Genomic DNA, 27,626 nt, shown 5'->3' on the forward strand with positions numbered 1-27,626 from the left:
ATACACTGCCAGCTAACGTGCTAATTAAAGTAGAAAAATATAAGGCAACTCTCAATATTTAATATTTATTATACGAGGGTTATATTTTATATTTCGAGATTAGAGCTTTGTTTTTTTTTTTTTGGCTTTTGCACGACTTTGAACCAATTGTCGCAGCATTTTTGCCACTCTGATTGAGGTATATCCAAAACTTGCGTTCCGAATGCATTAACCCCCTCGTTAGGTGTCGAAAAACGTCTAGCTTTTAGTTTATCTTTTACGTACGGAAATAAATAGAAGTTATTCGGTGTCAAGTCAAGACTATACGGTGGATGACTCATCAAATCGATGTTTTGAGTACTCAAAAATGCAGTGTTTTCAGTCGATGTGTGTTAGCAAGTATTTAAGTATTTTCGTGGTGTAAAGTGATCCGTCTTCTGCGGTTGGTTTTCCCGATTTCTTGAAAGACAACTGACAAAAAATGTTTTTGAACCACTCAAAATTTACTATTCTGCTTTGGTCTAGTGGTATGGTTGCGACATATTCAGTTTTTCCAAAAACACAGACAACAGTGCTTCGTACTTTTGTTAGATGCGGCTCATTTGAAATACCCAGTCGACTGCTGTTTACAAGATAACCGACTGATTGGTGCCTGAAATTGAAGCTCGTGATCTCGTCGACATTTCGTTTCAACAAGACGGCGCCGCTTCCCACACATTGCATCAATCAATGGATTTATTGAGAATACTTTAGAGAACAGATAATTTCACGTTTTGTGCCGGTCGATTGGCCACCAAGATCGTGTGATACCATACCGTTAGATCCTTTCCTGTGGGAATATGTAAAGTCTATGCGGACAATTACGCTTCGGCCTTGGAGCAAAACATCACACGCGTCATTCGCTAGTTATTAGTCTAAATGTTTGAATGAGTCATCGAAAATTGGAGCCACTGGTTGGACCATCTGAGACGTTGCCACGACCAACATTTGAAATAGATAATCTTAAAAAAATAAATGAAAAAGAGTTCTGTGTTTTTTCTTTAAACAAATAGGGAACCTCGAAATGTATCAACCTTCATAAAGGTTCGGCTATCAGATTGAGTCACAAATTACGATTTAATACGAATATCAAGAATATCAGCTCTCAGACATACCTACTAAGTAATAAAAAATAATTTCGATTAATATATTGTACTAGGGTGTATATACTTATACTACTCCTAGTACATTAATCCGGTGTATTTAACTGGAGTGGACTCGAATTTATATCTTCTGTTGGAGCATTCTGAAAAGTTGCTACAATACCGATAACGACACATAAAATCCAAAATCCATGATTCAATAACTTCAATATAATTTTTTTCCGCATAATCATTTGTTATTCAAGCATCATTACATTAACTAAATACTTAAAAAAATTACATACAATATGTTTCTTACATTAAATACATACATAAATATATATTTCTTCATATTTGTTTTAAATTCTTCTGATTTATGTGGGACACATTCACTTGGTTATTGGCGAAAATTCAATATGGCTTTACATTTCAGTCGGCGAAAGCAATAACATTTATTTTATTATTACATATTTTAAACTTAAGTCTACATTTAAGTATATTTAAGTAATTATAAGCAATCATAAGTAATACTCGTACAATTGACATTCAAATAAAATAGCTTAAATATTACTTATAATAATATTTACAAAATTTCTTTAAACTACGCGCTTAAAATTATATAATTTATTTGTTTAAACATAATTAGCTGAAAACTTTAACAGTAAAAATTTGTGTATACTAACAGTTTAGCCGAAGCCGTTATTGTGACGTTTGAGTTTCCTGTTCGAACGCGGACAGCGACCGATTTGTTCATTGTAAATGCCAAAGGAACAGTTGGGTACACTGCACAGCCTCTCAGCAATGCATCTGGGAAGAGATAAGAAGAAGAAAATAAAATGTTAGCTAAAGAACGCTCTCTTATGACGTTACAGCCCAAGCATTCAACCGTCAAAAGCACTCTAAAATAACAAAAACCGTTAACTTCGAAAGCACCGAAGTTATACTTAAGTAATACCCTTCAAGAAAACCAAGTAAGGTAGAGCTAAGTTCAGGTGTTACCGAGCATTTCAAACTCTTGCATCTTGCCAGGATCAAATCCAAGAAAATATCTTCAGGTGCATAAGGTTTGTAAGTTATATGGGATCTATGACAAGTTTTCACCCCATTCGTTGTAAGAAGAAAAGTGCATCGTTATTTAAAAACACTCTCTCTAAACTTTGTTAAGTGAACTCACATATTGGCCGATATATGCGGTATAAAGTCACCCGGATGTTCGAAAATCTTTATATTAGGTATATGGGGGCTAAGGGAATAATATATGATTAACCCATTTTCGACCTTTATGCATACTATTATTAGAAAAGGATTCTCTCCAAATTCATAATATATCTCTCAGATTGACCGATATTTTTGATAAAAAGTTCACAAGTGAAAACTTGATCCACATATTCGGTATCTGGAGATTTGAATAGGTTAGGTCCGGTTTAGACAATTTTTGGTCATAAGATGGCCTACTTTGAGCGCACTATCCGGGCAAAGTTTTATCACGATAGTGAGTGAAATAATCAGATGGAACTTAAAAATGGGTTTAATAGGAAGTAGTCGTGGTTGTAGTCCGATTTCCGTTATTTTTCACGGGAATATATGAATGTCAAGGTAACATTATATGCTAAATTTGATACATATCGGTCCAGTAGGTCCTGGGGTACGGCTTTTCATCGAAATGTGAACAGGGCCACGTCCATCGTCCATTTTTGACCCCGGTTCCAATAAAGCCCCCTTGTATCATCCCAGGTGTAACATTTAATGCCTCCGTCTACTTATTTTTTAAATTTGTGATACCAACAGACGCTTCTATAACAATGAAAACCCATAGCTTAGATTATTTACTCCGCTCATAAAGGCGCTTATTCAGCGATGGAGAATGACAGCCGAACAAAGCGCAGAATGCCAAAACGTCCGGAGGCTTGGTACAACAGACTCTTCTCTAACGACTATAACGTATAATTTACATTATTTACCCTGCTCATAAAGACGTTTGGCTTTCAGCGCTTATTCAGCAAAAGAGTAAGATAGCTGAATAAAGCGCTGAATGCCAAAATGTGCGTTAAACTTGGTACAGAAAGTTTGGTAAGTTTTTGGTAAGAAAAGTTTTATAAATACGTGCTCACCTGCGATCATCCATTGCGAAGCCCTCATCACCATTCTTGAAGCGCTGACACGATGCATTGGCGTCAGCACAGTCGCAACGGCAATTGTAGGTGCGTGCAACATTTGTTTGTGATTCATGACGTCGCTGCGTTGCCTCCCATCTAATATCCTCTTGGAACACATCGAAGTGTCTGGGACAGCGACAGACTGCCTCTCGACTCTTTTCACTATCATATTCAAGGTCACTGCGTTCCTCCAATTGATTCGCCGCATCCATTGTGCCATCAAAAGCCGCAATGTGCGAACGTGTGCGTCGCCTATACGCGAGATCGGAACGTTTGTCGCGTGTGATGAACTCTGGCGTAGAGGTCAAGTACGTACGATTTATGCAGTGGCATTCGGTGTCGTTGCGCAGCATCAAGACTTCGGGATGCTTGCGCGAGTTGCTGGAGTTCACCAATTCTACCTGCAAATCACAAATAACAAACAAACAGCATTTGTAGCGATAGCTGCTATATATGTGTATGTATATATGTATATGCATGTATATTTACAAACATATGTATATTTGTAATTGAATTAATTCTATGAATGACAGCCTTATTTATTTTCATAAGCGCCTGTGTTGTTGCTGTTTGTACGTGCGTCCGTCTGACTATGAAGTTTTACCGGCTAAACTATTCCGGCGAAAAAGCAAGACGTCCAAAAAAAAAAATGTGTATGAAAGTGCAACGCCCCTTCGAAATTTCTTTCGCCTGAGTCATTCATTGTTTCGCATTTGCATTTCTTTTGCTGCAATCGTTCTGGTTTAATTGTTGTTTTTGTTTACATTCCTATTCACGGCGGCTTGTTTTTCGTTGCAGTCAAATTGGAGTTTTTTATCGCCAAATTTATGGGTCGCTGGTGCCACGATTTGCCGGCAACACACCTCGGTCGGGCACCTTTGGCATAACATAACAAGCAATTGTGTAGAAGAATTGATATTCAAATATACATACGTATACGTACGTACGTATGTATGTATTTAAGCGGATTTGTTGCGCTGTTGTTGTTGTATATGTATGTATGCTATATGAACTTGCACCATACAGCCAACTAATTGGGGGATTCTTAACATATGCATGTATAAAGGCGAGGTCGCCAAGGAGGAGACCAATGACCTGAAGACCCTGAAGCTTTATAAATATCGGCGCCGTCGCCAGCTGACCGGCGATTTGAAACAAGAAAAAAAATAAAACAATTTCCTATAATAAAACAGTTGTATCCCCACTTTAATTGTTCTGCAGTTGCCATTGAAAAATAAAACAAGATAAAATCAAGTCTCGTAAAAATAAATATACCCCAGAAGCATATGGAAGTACGAAGACACGCTCGCTGAGTTATCGTGAGGCGATAAATAATTGAATATAATACAAGCTTATGATCTACTGAAATTATAATGAGGAATGACAATGTGATCTAATAAATTGTGTATAGAAAGCTGGTCAATTTCTTTTTCTTCTTTGCCTCGCACTCTTGAGTGATCCATATATAAATTTGGTTATATTTTTTATGAAAATTTCTCTCGAAAATTATTTAAAAATTGTGAGTAAAGTTAGTGAAATTAGACTTAACTAGTTCCGAAGTACCCACTCTTCACAGATAGAAGTCTCTCAAACTGCGTAAAGTCAAATTCATTATTTAGACTGCAAAACCGTCCCATTCTCGTGCCATTTGACCAAAGTCGAACCACCATACAGTCAAAGTCCAAACCTTTATTGCGAATGATCTCATTAACCACTTGACATTAGTTATGTCAAGTCATAGTTGAAAGATTGTTCACTATTTTAAATGGTGCCTTTTAGAGTTAAGAGTACAAAAATAAATATTTAATATCGAAAACCGCTTTATTACTATTTTTTCAAAATATTCTCCATTAAGGGGTTACATGGGTTTACGGATTTCAAAAAATCGACTTTTTTATTGTTTTATAAAATATTACAACACGTCTAGAATATTGTCCCAAATTTTTAAGTTGATCCAAGTAATAGTTTCGGATATACAGTCTTGAGAACTTGTGTGCTCGAGGCAATATAAATATTTTGGTTCATTTGTCTGATAAAAGTAAGACGAAGGAGATGGATCTCGGTACTAAATCTATGAAACAGTTAATCCCAACTATATATAACATATGTATATATTATACTAAATAATATGGCGCTCTTTGAATATAATTTATTTTTTCTGTTTGCCATTCTGAAAGGGGGACTTTCCGCTGGGAATTTGAACGTATGACCCTTATCAGATTAGATTGAGTATGTACAATGAAGAATAATTAATGAAGAGATCACGTGAATATTTACCTCGTATTTCATTATATTGCTAGATAATACTTAGGAAACTCAGTATCCGATCTACTTGTAACAATGTACATAAGTAGTAGCGTTACACTTGATCCACTCCACTTCAATGATCAACTGGAGTTGCTACCGAGAATTATAGAAATATTTATATCAAAGTATTTAGGTTGTCAGAAAGGTAAGCATATTAACTACACAATGGCTACAAATTCTACAAACCACACTTGACATTATTTATTTTCTCAAAAGCTATTGACTAATACCGTGTCGGCCAATTGCTTGTTTCCAGGCGCTCTGGACTACTTTTGAAGGGCAATAACCATACTACCAACCTTCAGATATTATTTCCCAAATAATTTGGTAAAACATAAGGGGTGATCCATTTCGAGTTCTCTAATTTTTAAAGAAAAAAACACAGAAACTTCAAACTTAGTAGGGTATGTTTATTATCATTCGAAAGAATATTCTTTGGCATTGATTTTTTGAAGATTATTTCTTTCAAATGTTAGCCGCGACTATAATATCTCAGATGGTAAATCCATTGCGTCCAATTTCGGTGACTCGTACCAGCATTTCAACTAGTAACTGGCCACTGACATACGTGATGTTTTTTCCCAGGCCTGAATCGAAGCGTGATTGTCCGTATAGACTTTAGACTTGTTGAAACCAAATCTCGCCGTGATCACGAGCTTCAATTTCGGGCATTAAATAGTCGGTGGACGCGATAACGTTCTCACCATCATCATTTTTGAAGATATGTGGAATGATGACTTCACCATCCCACAAATCACACCAAACCCTTGCTTTTTTCTGAATGAAATGGCTGAACAAAATTTGGCTCGAAAACATCGGATCTTCTTGGAACTTCTCAAGAGCCCATAGAGCAAAGCGATGTCGTTTGGTAAGGTCGAGTGGCTTCAGTTCTTGCACAACCTGGTTTTTAAGCTCTTAATTTACGGACGATCAGTCCGAGTTGCTGCCAACGGTCTTTAAACGGTCTTCGTGCACACTCTCAGCTAGGGCTGCTATATTTTCTTCACTGCGTGGTCTACTCGGTTGAATATTGTCCAATAATGAATGCTGGGTCTCAAGATGAGTGCTGGTGTTGCAAATAGTACGCTCAGTAGGCCGATTTTGTTGAGCGAAGCGCGCGAAACACAAACTTTGCAGAACGTGAATTTTCGTAATAAATTTGAACGATTTGTAATCGTTCTTCGGGCGTAAGTCTATCCACGATGAAATGCCAAACAATACTGAACCAAAATAACATGACAACTTGACACGACTCACGCATGATCTCTCAAAAAAAGGTCATTGAAAAAGTACCTCTACTTAAATCAACCGTTATAAAAACGTACGCATTCACTCACTTAAATGTTGGTATCCCAGAAATATCTCGAGAAAGCAAAATCACATCGAAATGATATAACAAAATGCACTCACTAACTTAGCTAATGCATTTGCGTATGTACCAGCTTTCAATTTCACTTGAAAAATAGTCAAATCTCAAAGACTGACGTTATAAAAACATAACGCTTTGCCACAACTAAGGATACGTCATTGAGTAATAACAACGTACATAACTTAAAATTTGTCATAAATCGTGTGTCAAGAAAATATTTAATTGAAAACGCCGAGCATTATGACATTTATCGCCCACTTTCTCTGCGCATGCGCACAGCTCTTTAGTCAAAAACACCGGCAGGCAAAGCGTAAGAGCTTAACCAGCGAGTGAATATGCCGTCGTATGCAAGCAAGCGCGGCCTCAACGCTTAGCAAATTGATAGTCAATATAATTTGTGGTTGTTGTTGTCGATTGTCTTTTGTTCCGAGCGCTTAACGATCAAAATTATTGTTAATTGCTTCTTGCCTGCACATTTGTGGCACTCATAATATTCATGCATAAGCCGACACACACACACATACATACACATGTGCAATATAGCCATATATTGTTGTATTAATGAGAAAATTGCTGTACGAAAACTGTCATATATTTGTATGCTGGTATTTACTAGGAAATTTATGGCAAGACATTTTAAATGCATCTATGCAATATAGCATATAATAAAGGTGTGGTGGGTTTCACTTACCATAAAATAGAGTGGCACATTCTCATACTTTTTGACAGTGCAGGTCTGCCCCATCGAGCGACAGCAGCCCGTATCCTCGCCGCAGCGATACAAAATAGTGTAGGAGGGATGATAGGTTTTGAAAGTGTAGTTGGAAACGTGTATGACGCGCGGTATTGGACGGCGACATCTAGTGGCCACTTTCATGTGATTATAGTGCTCGATGGCCAGTTGGGTGGGCGATTCTGCAATGGAAATAAGTTTGTAAGATGTACGCAGTTATTAAATGAGGTTTATGAAAATTTATGTTTTTTGATCCCTACAATACAACAAGTAGACTTTGGCGGTTTGGCGTGAATGCGCTCCCAAAGGGAACCACTGTTGACTAAGTCAAAGCTAAAGATAACACTTTTTTGTTGTTGAAAATGTATAGGAACCAGCTTTTGGATCAAAAAGTCTTCATTGATGGTTATATAATTTTACATATATATAGAGTATATATTATATTTGGGTCTATAATATATATGCGTTCGGTTATTTTTTCAAAACTTGCACACATATTTATTAAAAACTGTAACTGTAAATGATATTATCCATCTGAAACTAACATAACCATTTCCCACCTTTCTGGCAAAGAATTGTGTTGACTTGACTGCTAAGAACAAATCAAACTACTTTTTGATATCCTTTTATGATGTGAACTTTTTGCGGCAGACAAAACTTGACAGCCGCCCTGAAATGAAAAGTCGTCTTTGCACGTCTCTTGGTTCATATGACATTAAGTTCCTTGCTTTTGAATGTACGCCGTTACTTTTAAAGATTTCGAAATAGCTGGCCATAAATGCCAGGTTTCTTCATATTAAAGTATTGGAGACAATAACAAACTTTTTCAAATTGTTTTCAAATTACTCCCGCTCTTGACAAACCGCTCTAATATAGTACTTAATAGCATAGACCGTTTACGCAGTTATAGCCGAGTTTACAACAGCGCGCCAGTAGTTCTTCCTTTGTGCTGTTTGGCGCAATTGGAGATTCCAAGTGTAGTCATGTTTACTTCTCCACCTGGTCTTTCCAATTTAATTGAGGCCTTCCTTTTTTCTCCCGGGACTTGAGTGGAAAAATTTTAGAGCTGGACGATATACATGACCATTCAAAGTCCAATTAGTTTATTGATGGTGGAATATTGGACTTTAAACTTTCAGACAGTATGCTCGATAGAATTTTACATACGATGTTGACCGGGCTTATCCATCAATAATATTACAAAAATTGTATTTTTTTTGGCGCAGATTGTGTAGTGTCCCTATATGTGGAGTGGGCAGAGCAATATCACTTAAATTCCAATCGGCGGAATATAAACGTATTATTTAACGCTTTCGTCCATATATTTATTGTTACAAAGAAACTGATATAAAATAGCATTCTGGCCTATATGAAAATCAAAAGTTTAAATAACTAAAGTCCACGAGTATTTGATCGGCCGGCGATCCATCGGATATGCCCAAAACATAGCCAACAGCTTCATTTTCTTCAAAGACGGCGTAATCGAACAACCAACTGGTATAAATGGTATACGGTCAATGGAAAATTCAGACGTTTTAATGCGATAAACGAGTCATCTCTTGTATTGAATTCAAATAGATAAGCTTAGCAGAGCGCAAACTTTGAGAGCAATAAAGGGATCCGAGAAGTAATACTGTTTCTGTATGAAACTATTTCTCCAATGCAGTACTGTTACGTGGAAATACATTTTTTCTAGAGAGCTACAACAACAAAGCTCTCTAAATATCTCTTTCCTCCGAAAAACATCTGTTTAGGTTCATCGATGATAGCTCAGCGAGCATTTCATTGAGTTCAAAAAAAACATGGTGGCAATGCTAGTTTTATTTTTTGTTACGTAACCATTTATTCTTCAACAAAATAATAAATTTTCTTCGAAGCAGTATCAATAGACTATAACCGAGTTTAATGCGAATTGTTTGATATACGTATTGATAAGCAGCCATTCTATTTGTTGACCCAACAATTGCTGTTGCCAACGCTACCGCTACTGTTTGCGCTACTGTATTGATATGCCGCAAGTTCTCCATTGCGGAAATTGTACCGTGTCAGTGGATTATTGGCGGGCATCATGGCATGACCGCAACACATAACAACTTTATTATCCCGTAAATTTACGACTTTCCAGGTATGGTAAACTATCGGCACGAGAATGCGACTACACGTAACTAAACACATGTTGCACACACGAATATGTGAGTTCCTTTCAAACAGTCAACCGCATTATACCAACTAAAGCGGACCGTTGTGGCTTGCAGTGTTGTTCTATGCTTCATTGTAGCGAAATCGAGACTTAAAATATTCTGGCCATGCGTCACGACGAAACGTCGCGTTCCGGCATATGTACCGACGTATGTGTACGTTTGTTGCAAATCTTTTGAGTTTGCGGCGGAGGTGTGCATTTCAAATTACGATGTGCCACATGCCACACGTCCACTTATTTAACAACAGACCGGCACAAGCTTACAAACCTTGCCATATGTACATATTTATTACTATGTGCGGACCTTTGCATATTTAAGTTTAGTCAATTATGTTACGGCTCGGTTAAGACGCTATAAAAACCTTTTCGACATGCTCCTGGAACTGGTGCCAAATGGGTTAAAAGTAGCACAGCTTGATCGAGTACAAATTGGTCCAGTCATTTAATATTGTTCAATAGGTTAGGATTAATTCCCTTATTTTTAGGCGGTAGTTAGAGTAGAAAAATGGCGAAAATCTTTATTCGTTAGAAAACCAGATTCTCGATCTCGAAAATCCGATAGCCTGATTTCTAAGGAAGGATTTCCTAACTAAGAATCTGATAGTGAAGTAACATTTGATCGAAGATGGCTTTCCCATAGCCTGATTTCCAAGGAAGGATTTCTTAACTGACGTCCTTCGAAAGTGATCGAGGAAGTCATTGATAATTACGGAAACTCCTATATAGTTGTAAGATATCCCCTTAACGATATTTTTGAAGAGATATAGAATTCTTCAAACTGTAAGACTCTTCCCGCTGATAAATATAGTGAAAGTCGAAATCGAGGGCTCGTAATTATCTTCCGAGGGTACACCACTTTTAGAACAGTACATTTTTCATCGAAAATTAGAATCGAATCCCATTCTGCGGACTAGCAGTGTCACAACGATGATACAAAATTCAAGGCTGGCCATAAATCCATGTCCGATTCGTCTTATTGTTTTTAATGACTCAAGAACCTTGAATGTATGTCTCATGGCTCGACAAATATTGGAAGAAAATAAATTTTATTGCCTGAAACTTGGATCGAACTCTATGCTGAAAAGTGATTGCGTTCTTCTTCTTTTAACTATATTGTAATGCTGTAGCTTCGAAGAATCCCTCCGAGTTAGGAGCTTATAGTTAAACATAAATTTTCGGCTACTTTGATCCAGTAATTTTTGGGAATAACTTACGTAGTCCGTCGTATTTATTGCATAGAAGGATAGATACATAGATAGAAAGTAGTTGAGGCATTGCACTGCGACCTATGGTCTATTCTGCCCTCTCCTATATCACATATGGTCACAAAGGTCCAGCACTCTGAACAATTCCAGAAGCTTAATGGGCGCGACTGAGGTGATGTGATCCAAATTCCTAAGGCTTGAGCCTTGTTGGACAGTGAATCAGGTGTCTCTCTCCATGTCGCAAAACTCTCTCTCTATGTCCATGTTGGACAAGTGCTTCTGGTCCCATTATGTCTTGGACGATGCTTCAGTAACCTTGTACCCCACCCAGTAATAGCTTCGTCGGCCAGCTGATTGCAGGCTCTCTCCACCTCCTCTGTGTGTAAACGGTTGGGTCAAACCATTATCCTGGACGGTCCATTGAATCAATTGGTTTTTTGCAAACTGACTCCTAGTCACTGAAATCCTCGTCGCTAAAATATTATATTTTCATTTCTTACCAGCAGAAATGTTCTCGATGAAACGCAAGAAATTGTTCTGAAAAAATTTTCCACAATAGCCCCTTATAGAATAACTTGGTTTTGAGAATTTTGGCCTATTTGCTAGTTCGTGAACGAATATAAATCTGGATCCATATTTGTAATTTTTCGATAAAGCTCGATGAGCAAGAAATGCGAAGCTAATAATTTCGTTTGTACCGGAAAGTGGATGCTTGTAATTTTTTGATCTGTTTGCATTAATAACGGTGAAATCCGTCGAAAATATATACGAGTTTTATGCCGGCATCAACATAGATCCCTGAATTTATATTTGGTGTCGTATCGACAAGTCAAAATCATACGAGCTAACGGCTGAAGCTGTAAAAGTGTTTGCTGATGCTCCGAATAGTACCTGAAGTGGAAAGGCGACGCTTGGAAAGCTTTTAAAGGCGCTTAATAGACAAAAACAGCACCGCACATGTCAGTCGAAATGCGAATTAGCGACCGAAACGAACAAACAACTCAGTCTACTTTCGGCCAAACCACTTAGCCGCTTACAAAGCGCAGAAAGTGAACGAATATCTTCTGCTTCTAATGTCTTTTCGCATTTATTAAATATTTCCTCAATTAAACGGTCAAAACAGCTGTAAACTTTTCATTGGGATTAAGTGCAGGCGAGCCTTGCCTCTAATTGAAATAGTCGCTGTCGATCGAGAAATAATTTGATTTACTGCAGGGTTCGCGAACACAAACACACATGACAATATAGCGGCCACGGCATGCACGAGGACATGCCACATACTACAAATGTGCATAACAACAACATGCATGTGTCCGTGCACTACAACAAAATGTGCCGTTTTTTATCGCCTATTACTTTTATTTCTTGCTTTTGGCCCCCACTTGGTGCAATTGTCTGCCAACTGTGGCACAGCCAACATCCAGTCTGGCTATTTATTGCCGCTGCGCGTACACACATGAGTGCTGTTGTTGCCCATTGCCCGTTAGTGCTGTTGCATGCCACAAGGGCAAATTATTGACTTCTTTGTTTGGTACTGCTTGTAGCGCTAATTCCAAGCAATTGAAAACTTGCGTCCGCAAAGTTCTACACAAATACACACACACACACACGCGCGTGCGGGCATGACACACGTTTGTAGTGTGTGCAACGAATGTGCATAAACCGTTGCATGGCCACAAGTTGCGATTTCATTGGCCGCCAATTGGTGGAGTGCGTTCATCTGTGGGACGCTGCGCTACTCAAGTTCAGTGGCGCTTAAGTGGACGATTTGAACAAAGTGTTTTGCATGCGTGGCACCGGAGTAGAAACGTTGGTAGTAGCATTGCACTTAAATATTTTATAGCTCATCGTTTAATATACGCATGCATAAACATATTGACACACATACATACACACACGCTTATGTAGATTTGGTTGCATTGCGCCTACGCGCCATGTAAGTGAATGTGGCATATTTGCTTGTTGCACTGTGTGGCATGTAGCACAAGTGTTTAAAACTACATAGTAGACATATGTACATATGCAGGCATGTAAATATTTATGTATTTCCTTGCAAAAATGTTTCTCCCTCCAAACTTTATTAGCGCCAGCAGAAATGCCGATAAAATTCGCAGACGCGCTCATTGAAATGCATAACCATAAAATCGCAACATATTTAACGATGAAATCGATTAATGTGGAATTTCAAAGAAATTTTCATGTGCGCACACATGCGTGTAAATAAATATAGACACGCAAATAAATTTAGACACATTCACTCATAAAAACGCAGAGAACACTTTCGCACGAATTGCAATTGCCACAACATTGGTTTGGTTGATGAAAAGCTTGCCTTTCAATTTCGGCGAAAATAATAAATTTTTTATTGCTACATATTGAAAACAATGTGAACTTTTGACTGCCGCAGTATATAATTTCATTTTCAATTTATTGCCACGAAAGTAGAAACTTTTTCACTCGAACTGGGTGTGTTAGGTTAGCCAAGAAGGAAACATCAGAGACTATAATATGTATTTATAATGATCCAAATGACAAGCTGAGTCGATTTAGCCATGTCCGTCTGTCTGTCTGTCTGTCCATCCATCTGTTTATATGCCAAGTAGTAAAGTTTTTGTGATACTCGTATTGCTCTTCAATTTTGCCCACATTCTTTTCTTTACAAGAAGCTGCAAACTTGTCGGAGCCGCCAATATCAGGCCACTATAGCATATAGATTACATCAAACTGAACGTTGAGATCCAGTTCTTGTTTGGCGAGGCATGCACAGAGTTGATTAGTATCATGCGGGAACTTTTCGAGTGCAACCAGCTACAGTATCCAAAATGAAGTTGCGCACGTCCTTTTATCAAACAAACTGTCGTCGCATTCGTGACTTGACTCCCACGTCACTGTTGACTGTCATAACTTCGAAGTCGTAGATAGTTTCGTCTTGAAACCAGCGCAGAATAACACTTGCCAACAGGTGCTTCTTCAGACTGTGTAGGCAATTGAGCAGGAAAGCCCTCTGGCGATGAACAAAGACTAAATTCGACAAGTAACTCGTCATCCCGGTCTTGCTATAAGGTGCAGAGGCATGGACGATGGCAACATATGAGGAGTCGGTTTTACGAGTTTTCGAAAGAAAGGTGATGCGAAAGATGAACCATAAATCTTGACAACAGAGAATACCGCAGTCGATGGAACGATGAGTTCTCCGACGACATTGATATAGTTCAGCGAATTAAGAGACAGCGGCTACGCTGGCGAGGTCATATCGTCCGAAAGGAGAAAAACACTCCAGCTCTGAGAGTATTCGACGCATTAGCCGTCGAGGGAAGCAGAGGAAGAGAAAGACTTCCACTACGTTGGAAAGACCAGATGGACAAAATCCTGTAAATAAGAAGAAGATTCTCTTGCTGTTTCTAAGAGAAGATCTTGCTTTAAGTATATAAGTAACTTCAAGGATATTTTCTGCAAAAAACATTCCGGGAGAAATTGATTGGAGAGAAGTGTATTATATTCTTCAGCTGAAATCAGCTGGGCCTCCCTATGACAGTGTTCGAGAGGAGACACGAAGCGGTCGACTGACCTGTAAGTAACTGCAACGTTTCTTTGTCCTTTCCTCAAATGCTGCTAGCTAGCGACTTGCGGATATTGCTGCAAGTCTATACTTTGATCGCATATAGACTGAAGTACAAACTATCAAAGCTAACATCCAAAATTCTTGTGTTGTTCACTGTCGGAATTTTAACGTCGTTGAAAAAAGTGAAGACTAACCAGGAATATTGGCTAGTTCAGTTGGTAAATATGGTTCTTGTGAATTTACTAGGGGAAAGTTTTAGGCTTTTACAGAGAAGAAGTGAAAGAGGTTAAGGAGATGGGTATTCACTTTCAAAAACATCTAATCGGTTTTAGTCGGGTTGGGTAATCGGTAACTATCATTTGTTATTATTACCTCGTCAATATTTAGTGTTAACTTTAATTCAATTCAAATATCGATAAAATCTGCAATTTATAAGGCAACAGAAGGTCGTTCATAAAATACTCCACCCACCACCAATATTCACCTATATTCAAAAATAGAACTCCTAACGGAGCATCATACTTTTGGGCAGTGACAGTGAAGTCTCCAGAATAATTCCAAAATATCTGTTTGAATCCAGATGACGAAGTTACAAATGTGTTGGCATACAATACTTCGAACAGTGACAAGATATCTCTGGATGTTTTCATAATATTACCGTTATAACATCCATATGAATACAGATGACAAAATTAGAGGACTAAGAGGAATGACATAGGGGACTATTCCTCATACTATGTTGTGCTTGAAGCCTAGTACTTTTTGACGATTTTAAAAAGAGCATTCTAAGGTAGATTAAGGTTACCTGACCTTAAATAAACCTACTTAAATACCATTATTACTCATTCCTCTCATAAATTTAGGTGTGAGAGAAAGATCTAGTTATAAATTTACTTCGTTGACAATAATTCAATACTAAAATACATTGTGACAAAAAAGTACGCAGATATTGTAAATAAAATGCAAAATATTTAATTATTCATCAATTTGTCGCCTTCAAAGTACCAGTACCAGTCCTCGAAACAAACCAAAATCATTGGAACGGACTCGCGAGTGATGTCGAGCTCTCTTGCCATCACTCTGACACTTGCCTGATGATTTTCAAGCGCTCTATACTTTACTTTTTTAATATTTTCATCTGTTGAAGAGTTCAAAAGTCTTTTAGACTGATCTTCAACGATCTCTTGACAATCCTTAAAGGCTTCTCACCACTCACAGGCTAGTGATTTTCAACATTCGCAACGATTCCGCACACGAAATTCGGTAAAAAATTTTAGACCACTTTTTTGTCAAATAAAAATAAAATCGATTCTAAAAATCATAACGCACTATTGAGGTGTACCGACTTATCGCGCTCATATTTGGCATAGTAATTAAGGACTGTCCCACCAACTTAGTAAAATACATTTTTTGAAATATCATTTATCCGGGGAATTTCAGGGTTCTTTTCTGTAGCAAAGAAGGTCAAACTAATTTCTGGACCTAAAATCATGGAGACCAGTATAAGCGAACGCTTTGTGAGTTAGGTTTTATCATCAGATATTTCAAGGATTATTATTTAACAGAACTTGAATTTATTGCGACACCAAAACTTATATAATCCAGTAAAATGATTAACAAATAAATATTGACTAAGGAAGTATTAAATTTACTCACCAACATGATTGACTTTATTGGCTTGATCGCGTGGGACATTACATCAATCCTAGCGATTAGCTAATCAAAATGTGTTGGCTTCTTTACAAGCGCTTGGCAAGCTTAGTGTAATCGATTCTTTTATTGCCACAGCCACACACATACAACACCAGAAAGTACTACTTTAGTGCTTGGCCCCCGAACTCGCGAATAACACGGAAAATTGTGCGCCCGCCAGCTTTAATAGCCGCGCATTCTACTGGCCTGAGCCGCGCGCTGCCGCTGCCGCTGCTGTGGTCAATCATAAATAATGTGCATTGCCCCAGTAGTATGCGCTCTCTTCGCATTTTATGGCCGCCAACTTGTTGCGAACTGACGTAAATTGCCACTGCACTTGGGTGGTCGGGCAATTCTCTTTATTGCACACAAGTATTGAATGGATCGATGGGTTGCGCACGCGCCGGCCTTATGCACGGCCGCTGTGCCGTGAAACAGCTGCAGATGAGCACATCGGAGCCGGAGCCCCAAACTTTCTCTCAAACTCGGCGGTGTAGTCCATGCCGGAGGCGGTAACGTTACAACGCGACAAACGCAGCTATGCTTTCTACGTGTCTGTAGGCGTTTCATATGTTCATATGACTTTATTAAATGGCAAGAGAGAAAAGTGATGGCGACGTCATGGCCAATTGCCGTCATAATTATCATTCGCTCGGAGACCAGGCGACGCACCGTTAAACTATCGTATGAAGCAGACAAACGGGCGATGGTCTAACTACCAATATGTACATATACATTTATATGTGTTCATATTGTATATATATGAAGGTATGTGTGTTGCATGCTGGGTGCATAACTATTAAACACAAGCTGGTTGTTTCCAATGTGAAGCCGTCAAACGTGCTCCAACAGTAGCAACGCCAATATTTACACGGGTTTGATGAGCGCGCGCACACCGTTGACACCGGTGTGTCCAAATTGAAAGCAACGCGCTGCCACATTGAAAACTAAACGGCGACAATTATGGCGCTGCTGCGCCGCGTACCGCCAGCAAATATTTCAAATGAATGGCAAATAAACAATCAACACCGTCAGCGCGCAGTTCGAGTGATTTTATTGCACACCTTTCATGAAGATTAATTAATTAATGAGCCCATAAGCTATTGCTGACAACACTTTAATTGTCTGGCAATTATTACCTGCCTCGCCTGTGTGTTTGTATGTTACAGGTGGCTCGTAACTCACTTCCTCAACTATTTGATTGGGTTAGTGGCGCGAAATTGTTGGTGGTCACGTTGACGCTCGTCGGACACACATAGAGATTCAAATTTAATTATATAATTGTGGGAAGCAAACAATTTATGGGTTTATGTAACATTTATGTTTATGAAAACAAGGTAAGCATGGTGGCAAGTGCTGAGTTCGGGTGCAGGGCAATAATATTAATAAATTTTACAAAGGAGTCGAGTTTTTGGTTTAAGAATACCCTAATTAATACCCGAAAGTATCGGAAGTACTTATTAAAACAGATATCAGTGCAAATCTTCACCCAGCATGTCGAACTAACTAACTGAGTTTAATATACTCGGACAAATGTATGCTGGGTAGGGACCGATAAACTAACAGAGAGGGATGTGTTATTGGAATTGGTGAAGCAAAACCATAGTCTCCCAAACGTCAACTTCAAGTTCCCGCGGTACCGCCTGTTAACAACAAACGAGGCTCTGGCATCCGATCAAAGATGGTATTATCTTATAATTTGCGAGGAGAAAACTCCTACGCCCCTTCCAAATTAGAGGTAATACCAGCAACTCAGAAACTAGGCTCGGTGTCGGAAGGTCAAACACCTACTCATCTTAAACCTCTTGTTTACCGAAACCGGTTTGTCCGGAAAGTAATAGGACTGATTTTCTGCCGCCGCGACTGTATTTCGGAGCGTGCGCGTAGCGACTGGATTCGGTAGACGGCGTTCCTAGCTAACAAACGAGCGGCAAAGAGGCACTCTTCCTTTTCTTTTGGGACGACAGAGGGGCTCCAAGCAGCATGCACCTCGGCTCTCAGAGGTATTTCGGAGAATGCCTTCGGTGACGCCTTTAGTGCATGGAAATCTCGCTAGCAGCGCTGCATCGACGCAGAAGAAGCCTATTTTGAAAGTTTTTAAAGGATTGTAACGATTGGTTCAATAAACTTTTTAAATCGACTTAGTCCTATTACTCTCCGGAGTATACGGGACACCAAAAGACATATACGGATGCCGACCATTTTTACTATAAATATTTCGATGTCTTCACTGATAAGTTTTCTATCGTAAAATAAAAGAAAAACATGGTCGAACATCCATGGTACTGGAACTATACCATCTCACTTTAATTTGTGAAAATTCGACGAATTTTTGTGAAATCTCGATTTTGACCTTTACTCAAACTTATATTTCAGACATAGTTACCCGAAAGATAAAGCGATCAATCGAGGTCATAAATTACTTCAAAACGGATTTCTTAAAAGTCGTCCAAAATCAATTGTTCCCGAAACTATTGCTTCGAAACTTGTCACATTTTCATAGCAGAAAAATTCCTTGATACTCGTCGAAAACTGGGACCCAACTCAGATTCTCCGGCTTGGAGCTTACTTCTGACCATTACTAATTGTGCTACTTCTAATACACCCTATGCATTCTCAATTTCAACGAATCCTTCATACTTATGGTATTTGGTTTCAGTTTGACATTGCAAATTGTTAACAATTGACCCAATAAACTTTTCCTCAAAATTTGACTTTACTCACCTCCCCTAAGTTGAAGTAGTTAAGTGCCACATTTAATGTACCTCATATTTATCAACTGATTGTTTGTTATCTCCGTTTCTCAAAACCTTTGCATTGCGACCGTCAGCCAACTACCGGCGAACGGTAAATCATTGCAGGCACAATGACACATTTCGCAAAAGTCTACACTGATAACATTCCGTTTTCATGTAGCAGCGGCAATTCTACAAATATTTGCCATGCACTTATGCTACTGAATTTCTGGTGTTCCCAGTTGTTCGGTGAAGTTTACAAGTTTAAATGCTTGTATGTATGTGTTGTATACTTGCGTGCATACGATTTAAGCAAAACGGATAAATGTCCATAAGCTTAAAAGAATGAGATACTATATGTTATGTATCCACAATAATGTTGGTTCCTTCTCAAGTTTTCGATATATGCCCTGCAGGAAAGGCTATACGAGGAAAATGTGCAAAAAAGTATAAAATGTTTTTCATTGGAAATGGAGTTTTTGGAATTCGATATCATTTTATGGGCTTCACTATATGTGACCTGGTCTACGAAAAGGGGGCTTAGGTGTCAAAAAAAGGAGAACAAAGAGATAACGAGAAACTGACGATTATTTTTAACAGCTTTTCCCAGAAAACTAGTTTTCGCACCTAAGCCCCCTTTTCGTAGACCAGGTCACATATATTTAATTAAGATTGGACGAAGATGTGTAATTTCCTAGAGGGGTAGCTGTCAAACCAGCTGTCAACGGATATACAAATGTTTGACATAGACAGAGGTATTCTTAGCGGGTATGTTCAGAGCAATCCTGCTAATACTCTTTAGGCTCTCTTAAAGCCATACAATGCCATTATGTATGGAACTCGATTTCTTTTCCATAGCCCTGACGGGCACGCTTGCAGAAGTCCAGACACTGAACCCAGGTCCCGACGGTTTTAAAGCACAAATCGGCCGATACTGCTGCAATTTTTCGTTCATTATTCGTACGAATATCATCAATTGTCACTGGATTGTTGGCATAGACCATAGACTTGACGTGGCCCCACAGGAAATAGTCTAAAGGCGTCAAATCGCACGATAGAGGTGGCCAATTGACTGCTCATTTCGTGAGATAATACGTTCACCAAACTCGGTTTTCAATAAATCGATTGTGACATTCACTATGTGGCTTGTGGCGCCCCGTTGGATCCATATATTGTCAAAGTCCATATCTGCCAATTCGGGCCAAAAATTTTCGGTTGCCATACTTAAAAAGCCGAATATCTCGAGAAGTATTAATGATAGAGATTTTGATCTCGAACCTTTCTCATAGCAAATAAAATTTCCTACAAATTTGTCGTGAAAATTCTTTCTTTAGCTCCTGTCATTTACGAGATATATACAAAAAAATACGAAATTCTTGGAAAAATCGGGTTTAGAGCCCCGTACTACCTCGCCGGTGTGAGTTACGACTTTGTTGTACTGGACACTTTTGTAGAGAGAACAATTGTGAGAAATGTGCGTCTAAAGTCAAAGCGATGCCATAAAATACTTAATAAAATTTAAAGATAAAAACTCACGATTGTAGTGTATTTTCTATGGAAAATTTTTATAGGCCTTGGTCCAGTTCTTAATGTTAATACAATATTAAGGGCTAAAATTTTCAGGAATTTTTTTTAGGGTATTTCCAAGGAAATTTCGTGACGGGACTGAAAAAAATTAATAGTTCAAAAAAAGCACCCTAATGTATGTACATATATAGTGACTGAACCCCAACAGTAGAACGTTAGAACTAATCACAGCGGAAATGGGCAAGTTTGAAGAAAATAATGTGTAGATAGGGACCCGACGTTCATAATCGTCGTTCAAAGACGTCACATAGGCAGTTCTTTGGTTACGAATTTTCATAAGTATATTCAAAGATTATCTTCCTCTCAATTTTTGTCAAGTATTATATATTTTATTTATTCAGCGTATACTTCTTTTTTAGCGTTTCATACTTACTTTGACTTTGCACATATGCATTGTGCTCCTTTTGCACAGCTTCTGGTGTACCCAAGGTCTCAAATTTTGTTTTTGATATATCTTCTCTCTCCCTGGAGCCTCTGTCAGGTTCATCATCAGCATATTCCTGCAAAATAAAGCCGAGAAAGAAGATTATAAATTAAAAAACGAACTTTATTTGTGATCGGTTTGTGGTAAAATCTTATAAAATATTGAATATGAATTTATTTGTGAAGTTGTTTTATAAATAATAGTAGTTTATTTAAATAAAGTGCTTCTTGTTTTATTTTTTCGAACTTTTACGTAAAATGCCGCTAACTGAAAATTGTGACCGTTTTGAGACATACTTGGTTTAAGATTTTTACGTCCATAACTACAATACAATTGTTAAAATACCAAATTTTCCATTTATATAAACAAGTATACGATTTCAAAATTGTTATGTGTTATAAAATAATGCGCCACTCGACTTTCTTCCATACTCCAAGCCATGAACGAGGCCTGAAATGAAAGTCATAAAGCGCGTATTGGCTCTTCATTGCAGCGCAGCTACCAGTAAATACCCAATTGAAAATCAATAAAAAAATCGTAATCATTTCCTTCTTAAATTGATTATAATTTGGTTTGTCTTCAACGCGTTAAATTTCAACGATATGCTACACATGGGACCATGGCACATGATATAACGAGTAACGTATGGTTTTCCATAAATCTCTTAATTAGGCCTTTCATTGATTTAATGAGCTTTTATTAACACTTTGATATTGATACGTTCGTAAATTTATGCATAAACATATACTTGAATATGTATGTATTTCGGTGGGATCATGTTACATGCATACACACACAAGTAGACTTTTTGAAAATGTCCGCTGTATCATTGTATAATTACATAAGGTCATTAAAGTAATAAAATTTGTCTGCGGAATTTTTGGCTCCGCTTTTAAATAGAAAAGAAAAGTGACCGCCTTCGATTCGCCACTTATCTGCTCTCTATTTGGCGATCTTGAATATTGCTCGCTTACAACGAGTTTGAACAGGAATTGGAAGTTATCAGAGTACAGTGATGTAGTTATCACCAAAAACGCTTGCTTTTTATCTATTGTATATCGGCATTTAAACCAGTTTTATGTTCGATTCGCCGCACTGCAAAGCTTGACGAATCGACAGTAGCTATATATTCGGGGATTACAGTAACACCTATGATAACAATATATACCAAATTTTGTGACGATACCTTATCAAATAAAAAGTTTTCTATACTAGGATCTGAGTTTGATCGGTCTGCTGACAGTTCCGGCAATCAATGCCGGCCTCTTTTTTATATTCTTGTAACCAGTTGCTATAGAGTATTATAGTTTTGTTCACCTAACGGTTACACGAATCACCTACAACTAAGCAAGATAGATATAGGGTTATATACTTATATATATAAATGATCAACATGACGAAGAAAGTTGAAACCCGATTGACTGTCTGTCTGTCCGTCCGTGCAAGCGGTAACTTGAGTAAAAATTGAAATATCTCGATGAAACATTTTATGCAGGTTCCTTGGTACAAAAAAAATTTCGACCACAAACCGCCATTAACCGAAAACCTATAAAGTTCCATAAATAAGGACTAAATTAAGGTATAAAACTCAAATTTGGTATCCGAGACGGTGTGGGAAGGCTTTATTGGAGCCGGTTGGAAAATTGGACGATGGGCGTGGCACAGCCCTCTTTTTGGTGACACCCCATATCTCAGGACCCGACCGATTATTCGTATATTCCCACATCACAGTGTGAAAATGGGCAAAATCTAACAACAACCACGCCTAATTCCCATATAACACAAAATTAAATTCACTTGATTCTTTCACGTTCCTGTACACAAATCAAGAAGTAATTAATAGAACGGGATAAAATTTTGCACTCATAATTCCAATAAAGTATGCCAGCTTATGACCAAATCTAACTAAAACTGTTTTAAGTTCCTAAGTGGAGCTCAAAAATATGGAGCTCAGTATATATATAGTTGACTTTTGACCGAAAATATCGGTCAATGTGTGAGAAATACAATTGAAACTCAGAGAGAATCGTTTTCTGATAATATTTACTCTGTGTATCAAAGAAGGGTTGAATCGTGTACATACTTCCTTGAGCCCCCATATACCTAATATAAAGAAGGGAAGGGTTTTATGACCGCCGGTGTACAAATTGGATAATAGGCGTGACACCGCCCACTTTTAGGTGAAATCCTATATCTCAGGAATTACTTAACCAATTTCAATCAAATTTGGTGTGTGAGGTTATCCTATAATTTCTATTTCATATTATTGAAATGAACGGAATCAGTTGACAACCACGCCTACTTCTCATATAACCAATTTTTAAGCTCCATCTTATTCTTTCACTTTATTGTACAAATTAAACATCAATGAAGTAATTAGGCTAAAACTTTCATAAATAGTGTCCTCAAGGTATTTAGCCTAACACTCAATGTAGAAATCGGACTATGACTTTTCATTGTCCCAGACACCAAATATTTAGGTAGACACCAGTATATGAATATCTCTAATATTTTACAGGGCACGTCAGTCTACAAATTTTAGTATTGAAATTCGGGGAGCATATTTTTGTGGTAACAGTATGCCATTGTGCCAAAAATAAGTGAAATCAGATCAATACCTGCCTTAGATCCCAAAAAACTTATAAAAATCCGGTATATTACTATACCTTGCGAGAGTATAAAATGTTTGCAGCCGCACCGTTAGTTCTGTTTTCTACATATTGGATAAAGAAGTGAAACAAATAGGCCTGGTAGTGAACGAAGGCAAGATGACATATCTCCTGTCATCAAACAAACAGTCGTCGCACGCGCGACTTAGCTGTACGTCATTCTTGACAGTCATAACTTCGAAGTTATAGATAAGTTTCTCTATCTCGGAACCTGCATTAACACCAACAGCAACGTCAGTCTCGAGATCCAACGCAGAATAACTCTTGTTAACAGGTGCTGCTTCGGACTGGCTAAGCAATTGAGAAGTAAAGTACTCTCTCGACGAAGCAATACCAAACTATCTACAAGTCACTCATCATCCCCGTCCTTCTATATGGTGCAGAGTCATGACGGGACAGCTGATGACGTTGATTCATCATACGAGCTTTCGAGAGAAATGTTCTGCAGAGGACTTATCGTCCTTTGCTCGTTGGCAACCGAATCGAATACCGCGGTTGATGGAACGATGAGCTGTACGAGTTATACGGCGAGATTGACATACTTAGTTCAGCGAATCAAGAGACAGTGGCTGCGCTAACTAGATCATGTCGTCCGAATGGATGAAAACACTCCAGCTCTGAGAGTATTCGACGCAGCAGCTTTCCGTTAGAAAGACCAGGTGGAGAAGGACCTGGCTACACCTGGAATCTCCAATTGCCGGCAAACCGCGACGGGCCGCTGTTGTAAACTCGGCTATAACCTTGTTTTTACTGATGTAACTGTTGGACCATCAGATAGTCACGTGGAATTCAGCTCATCTCGTATATGCCATATATATCCATACCTCCCGATTACGGTACATGTGGCTTTTACGAATTATATAAAAACTGCAATATTGTTAACTTCTTACATTTTACTCGACAGTGTAGCAATTCGTTACAAGAAATGTTGGGCAACACTGTATATATGAATATCGCATATAATACGTATACACATACATACCTACATATATATACACACATTTGTGAATGCAGACCCACCAGCATCGCATATATCCATGCAAGTCATTAGTCCAAGTAGTTAATTGTAGCACCTTAGTCTTGCTCAATCATTTTGGCGCCGCCTTTTCCAACAAATTTGCTGGCTGGTGGGCAAAACAAGTTTGATAATAATCAGTAGCGAGTCCCTAAATATCACCTAGAATCGAGTAAATTCTATGTTGCAGGCTGATGTAACTCATAATAGGATGCAATCAGCTGTGTTAAACATGGACCACAGCGGCAATTTGATATGAGCCGACTCACACACACACGCACACTTACAGATTTATCTATATCCATAGTATGTAGTGCGATTGTGTGTTGTGAAGCAGCTTGCCGACTGGACACTTTGCTTGGTTTCACTTTTGCTGCAGCGCTTAATGCTTTTACCATACGGCCACCGAAACGGGGCCACAACGCACCGCCGTAATTGCTGTAGACACTCAGGCGAACGTCAACGGCACAAAATTCCGGTTGGCGGCGCTGCATGACGAGGACGACGAGGCGACGTATGTAACTGATGGACGCCCGCCCGAGTAGTAGTGCAGCGTAGTTGGGAAAGTGCAGCAAAGTGCGCGACAGCAATTAACATTGTAAATTGCGAAGATTGCAACAAGCTGATTTGCCACAGCAATGAGCAAAAATCGACGGCATTCTTTGGCTGCAATTCTTTTTATACACACACATACTTATGTATGTATGCACATCCGTAGCTGCAATAGGCGCTGGCTTTTCTGATTGTTGTAGTTGCTGTTGTTACTTTTGTTGGTTTCGTTGTTGTAGCAATGATGATGAAACACAATAGGGCAATTTTAGGACTTATTGAGATTCTAGGTCGGCAATTCCGAAATGCCAAGCGTCGGAGAAAGGCTGCGAACACACACATACATAGCATATACATATATATACTTGATGAGTCTGTAAGTGCGTAAGTAAGTATGTATGTACTTAAGTGCAAGTCAAGCCAGCATCTTCAAAAAGAAAATTGCACAACCAACCTGTTGTTACTTATAAGGATATTGCCCTTATAGGTGCATAACTGTAACTGTAGCATACATATATACATACATATATACACTTGACATCTTTAAAGCATTTATTGGTACTGTTACATGAGTTTTTAATGTAATATGAGCTTTTGTTGTGAGTGAGGCGAGTCCAACCAACACTTACATTTAAGAAACATCTGTGCTGATCAGGTGATGTTTTGTGAAAAGTACCGCAGGAAATGATAGACTTTTACTGTTACCAAAAAAAAAAAAACAAGAGAAACGTGAACCACGGTTGCTCAGAAGCTAGACTTTTCATATACACAAAATTTTTCTTAGGTTAGGTTAGATGGCTGATCAAAGATCGCACGTGGTAGTCCTTTGTGGGGCCATAAGAAAGGAGAACTCCTGTGTTCGAACTTATAAATTAGCAAAACGCTTAGTAGTCAATAAAAATTTGCGTTTAATTTCCATTCCTGCCAACTTGGAGGGATATCTAAAGGTGTGCGCTGCTCCCAAGTGTTTAAGTCTTGACCTCTCTAACGCGGGACAATCAAGAAGGAAGTGTTGAGCTGTGTTCACCTCATCTTCATCGATATAGCTTCCACAGATGGCGTCTGGTTGGATTCCCAGCCTTATTGCGTGGACGCCAATAGGGTAATGACCCGTTAAAAGCTCCAAAACTAGGGAGAGTCTATCCTTACTGAGGGCAAAGAGATCACTAGATCTCTTGCGATCGATCTTGAGCCAGAAGGCTTTTTCGACAGCCTGACCAAGCTTCCTCGAAGCCCAGCTATCTAGTAGTAGAACACAAGAGGATATAGGGTCTCCGACCAGCTCCTATTCTACCGATAGCGGTTCTGGGTGCCTTTTCTTGCTAACTCATCAGCTTTACAGTTTCCTGCAATTCCGTTGTGGCGTGGAACCCACACCAGTCTTATCACAAAGACAGTCTGTCTCAGTCTGTAGCTGGAGCTGATAGAGAGCTCCTTATGTATACTAGACATTTCTTTGAAGCATTTTTTTTTGTACAAGATACAAATAATAAACCAAAAAACTTATATACAGTTGAACTTAACAAACTCTATTCGCCATAATCCACAAAAATACTATACTTCGAGAGAGACTTCAAGTTATGGAAGGAAATTTCAATGAAATTTTACTCTTATTGCAAATTCAAGAGATCGATGTATGGAGAACTTCGAGTTATGGAAGTTCAACTGTATTTGAATTTTACACATACATTTTGAGGTTATATGAAAAAAATGTTGATAAAGGGTTGTAGATTTTTTCAATACACCCTCATAAGTTTGCTGTCATGGGTTCGAAGTTACGACAAACACCACATGCCCATTCAGATATTTTAAGAATTTAATATTCTTGAGGTAGATCTGGAAAATGTGTTTAATAGTAGCGTTACTGTGCGGCTAGTTGCGGGTGTTTTTTGTTGCACACATACAAAAAGGTCTGTATGGTTCATTGTCTGTTTTTTCACTCCTCGGAAAATTGGTTCACATACTTCGTTTAATTTTTGTTTAAACTCAAAATGGGGTAAAAATTGAAAATCATACTTCAGCCTGTTCATCTATCACGTATGTATGATATACTAAGGTGAACTAGGAAAAATACTAGAGGCCTGACATTTAAAAGAGGAAAGAGAGGACACGACGTTGTCGACTTTTACCAGATTATTTAAGCATGGGTATTTGGGTACGCCCCAACAGTGGCATTTTCATAAGCCAATTTTTTGCATTCAGCGGGGTTTTCTATTGCGGCTTAGCATATTTCCACATCATTATATCTATCCTAGAAGAAAAATGAAGCTGCCTTAACTCTTTACACCAACTGATTACTCAATTAATGTCAACCAATTTTTTT

General features: G+C 38.4%; 1 protein-coding gene across 4 annotated transcripts in view; it reads right to left on the minus strand.

Moving 5' to 3' along the window:
- Positions 1 to 1,333: 1,333 nt before the first annotated feature.
- The window catches only part of LOC126767264 (uncharacterized), a 37,912-nt gene continuing 11,619 nt past the window's right edge, over positions 1,334 to 27,626 (minus strand). For all 4 annotated transcript variants that reach the window (XM_050484829.1, XM_050484827.1, XM_050484826.1 and 1 more), the window contains exons 3-6: positions 21,020 to 21,146; positions 7,624 to 7,847; positions 3,212 to 3,657; positions 1,334 to 1,907 (exon numbers count right to left, since the gene is read on the minus strand). In XM_050484829.1, coding sequence (XP_050340786.1) covers positions 1,787 to 1,907; positions 3,212 to 3,657; positions 7,624 to 7,847; positions 21,020 to 21,146 — 918 coding nt within the window. In that variant the 3' untranslated portion in view covers positions 1,334 to 1,786. The remainder of the gene's footprint in view (positions 1,908 to 3,211; positions 3,658 to 7,623; positions 7,848 to 21,019; positions 21,147 to 27,626) is intronic.

The sequence above is a fragment of the Bactrocera neohumeralis genome, unplaced genomic scaffold, assembly GCF_024586455.1.
Source record: "Bactrocera neohumeralis isolate Rockhampton unplaced genomic scaffold, APGP_CSIRO_Bneo_wtdbg2-racon-allhic-juicebox.fasta_v2 ctg49_3, whole genome shotgun sequence".
NCBI classification, from domain to species: domain Eukaryota; kingdom Metazoa; phylum Arthropoda; class Insecta; order Diptera; family Tephritidae; genus Bactrocera; species Bactrocera neohumeralis.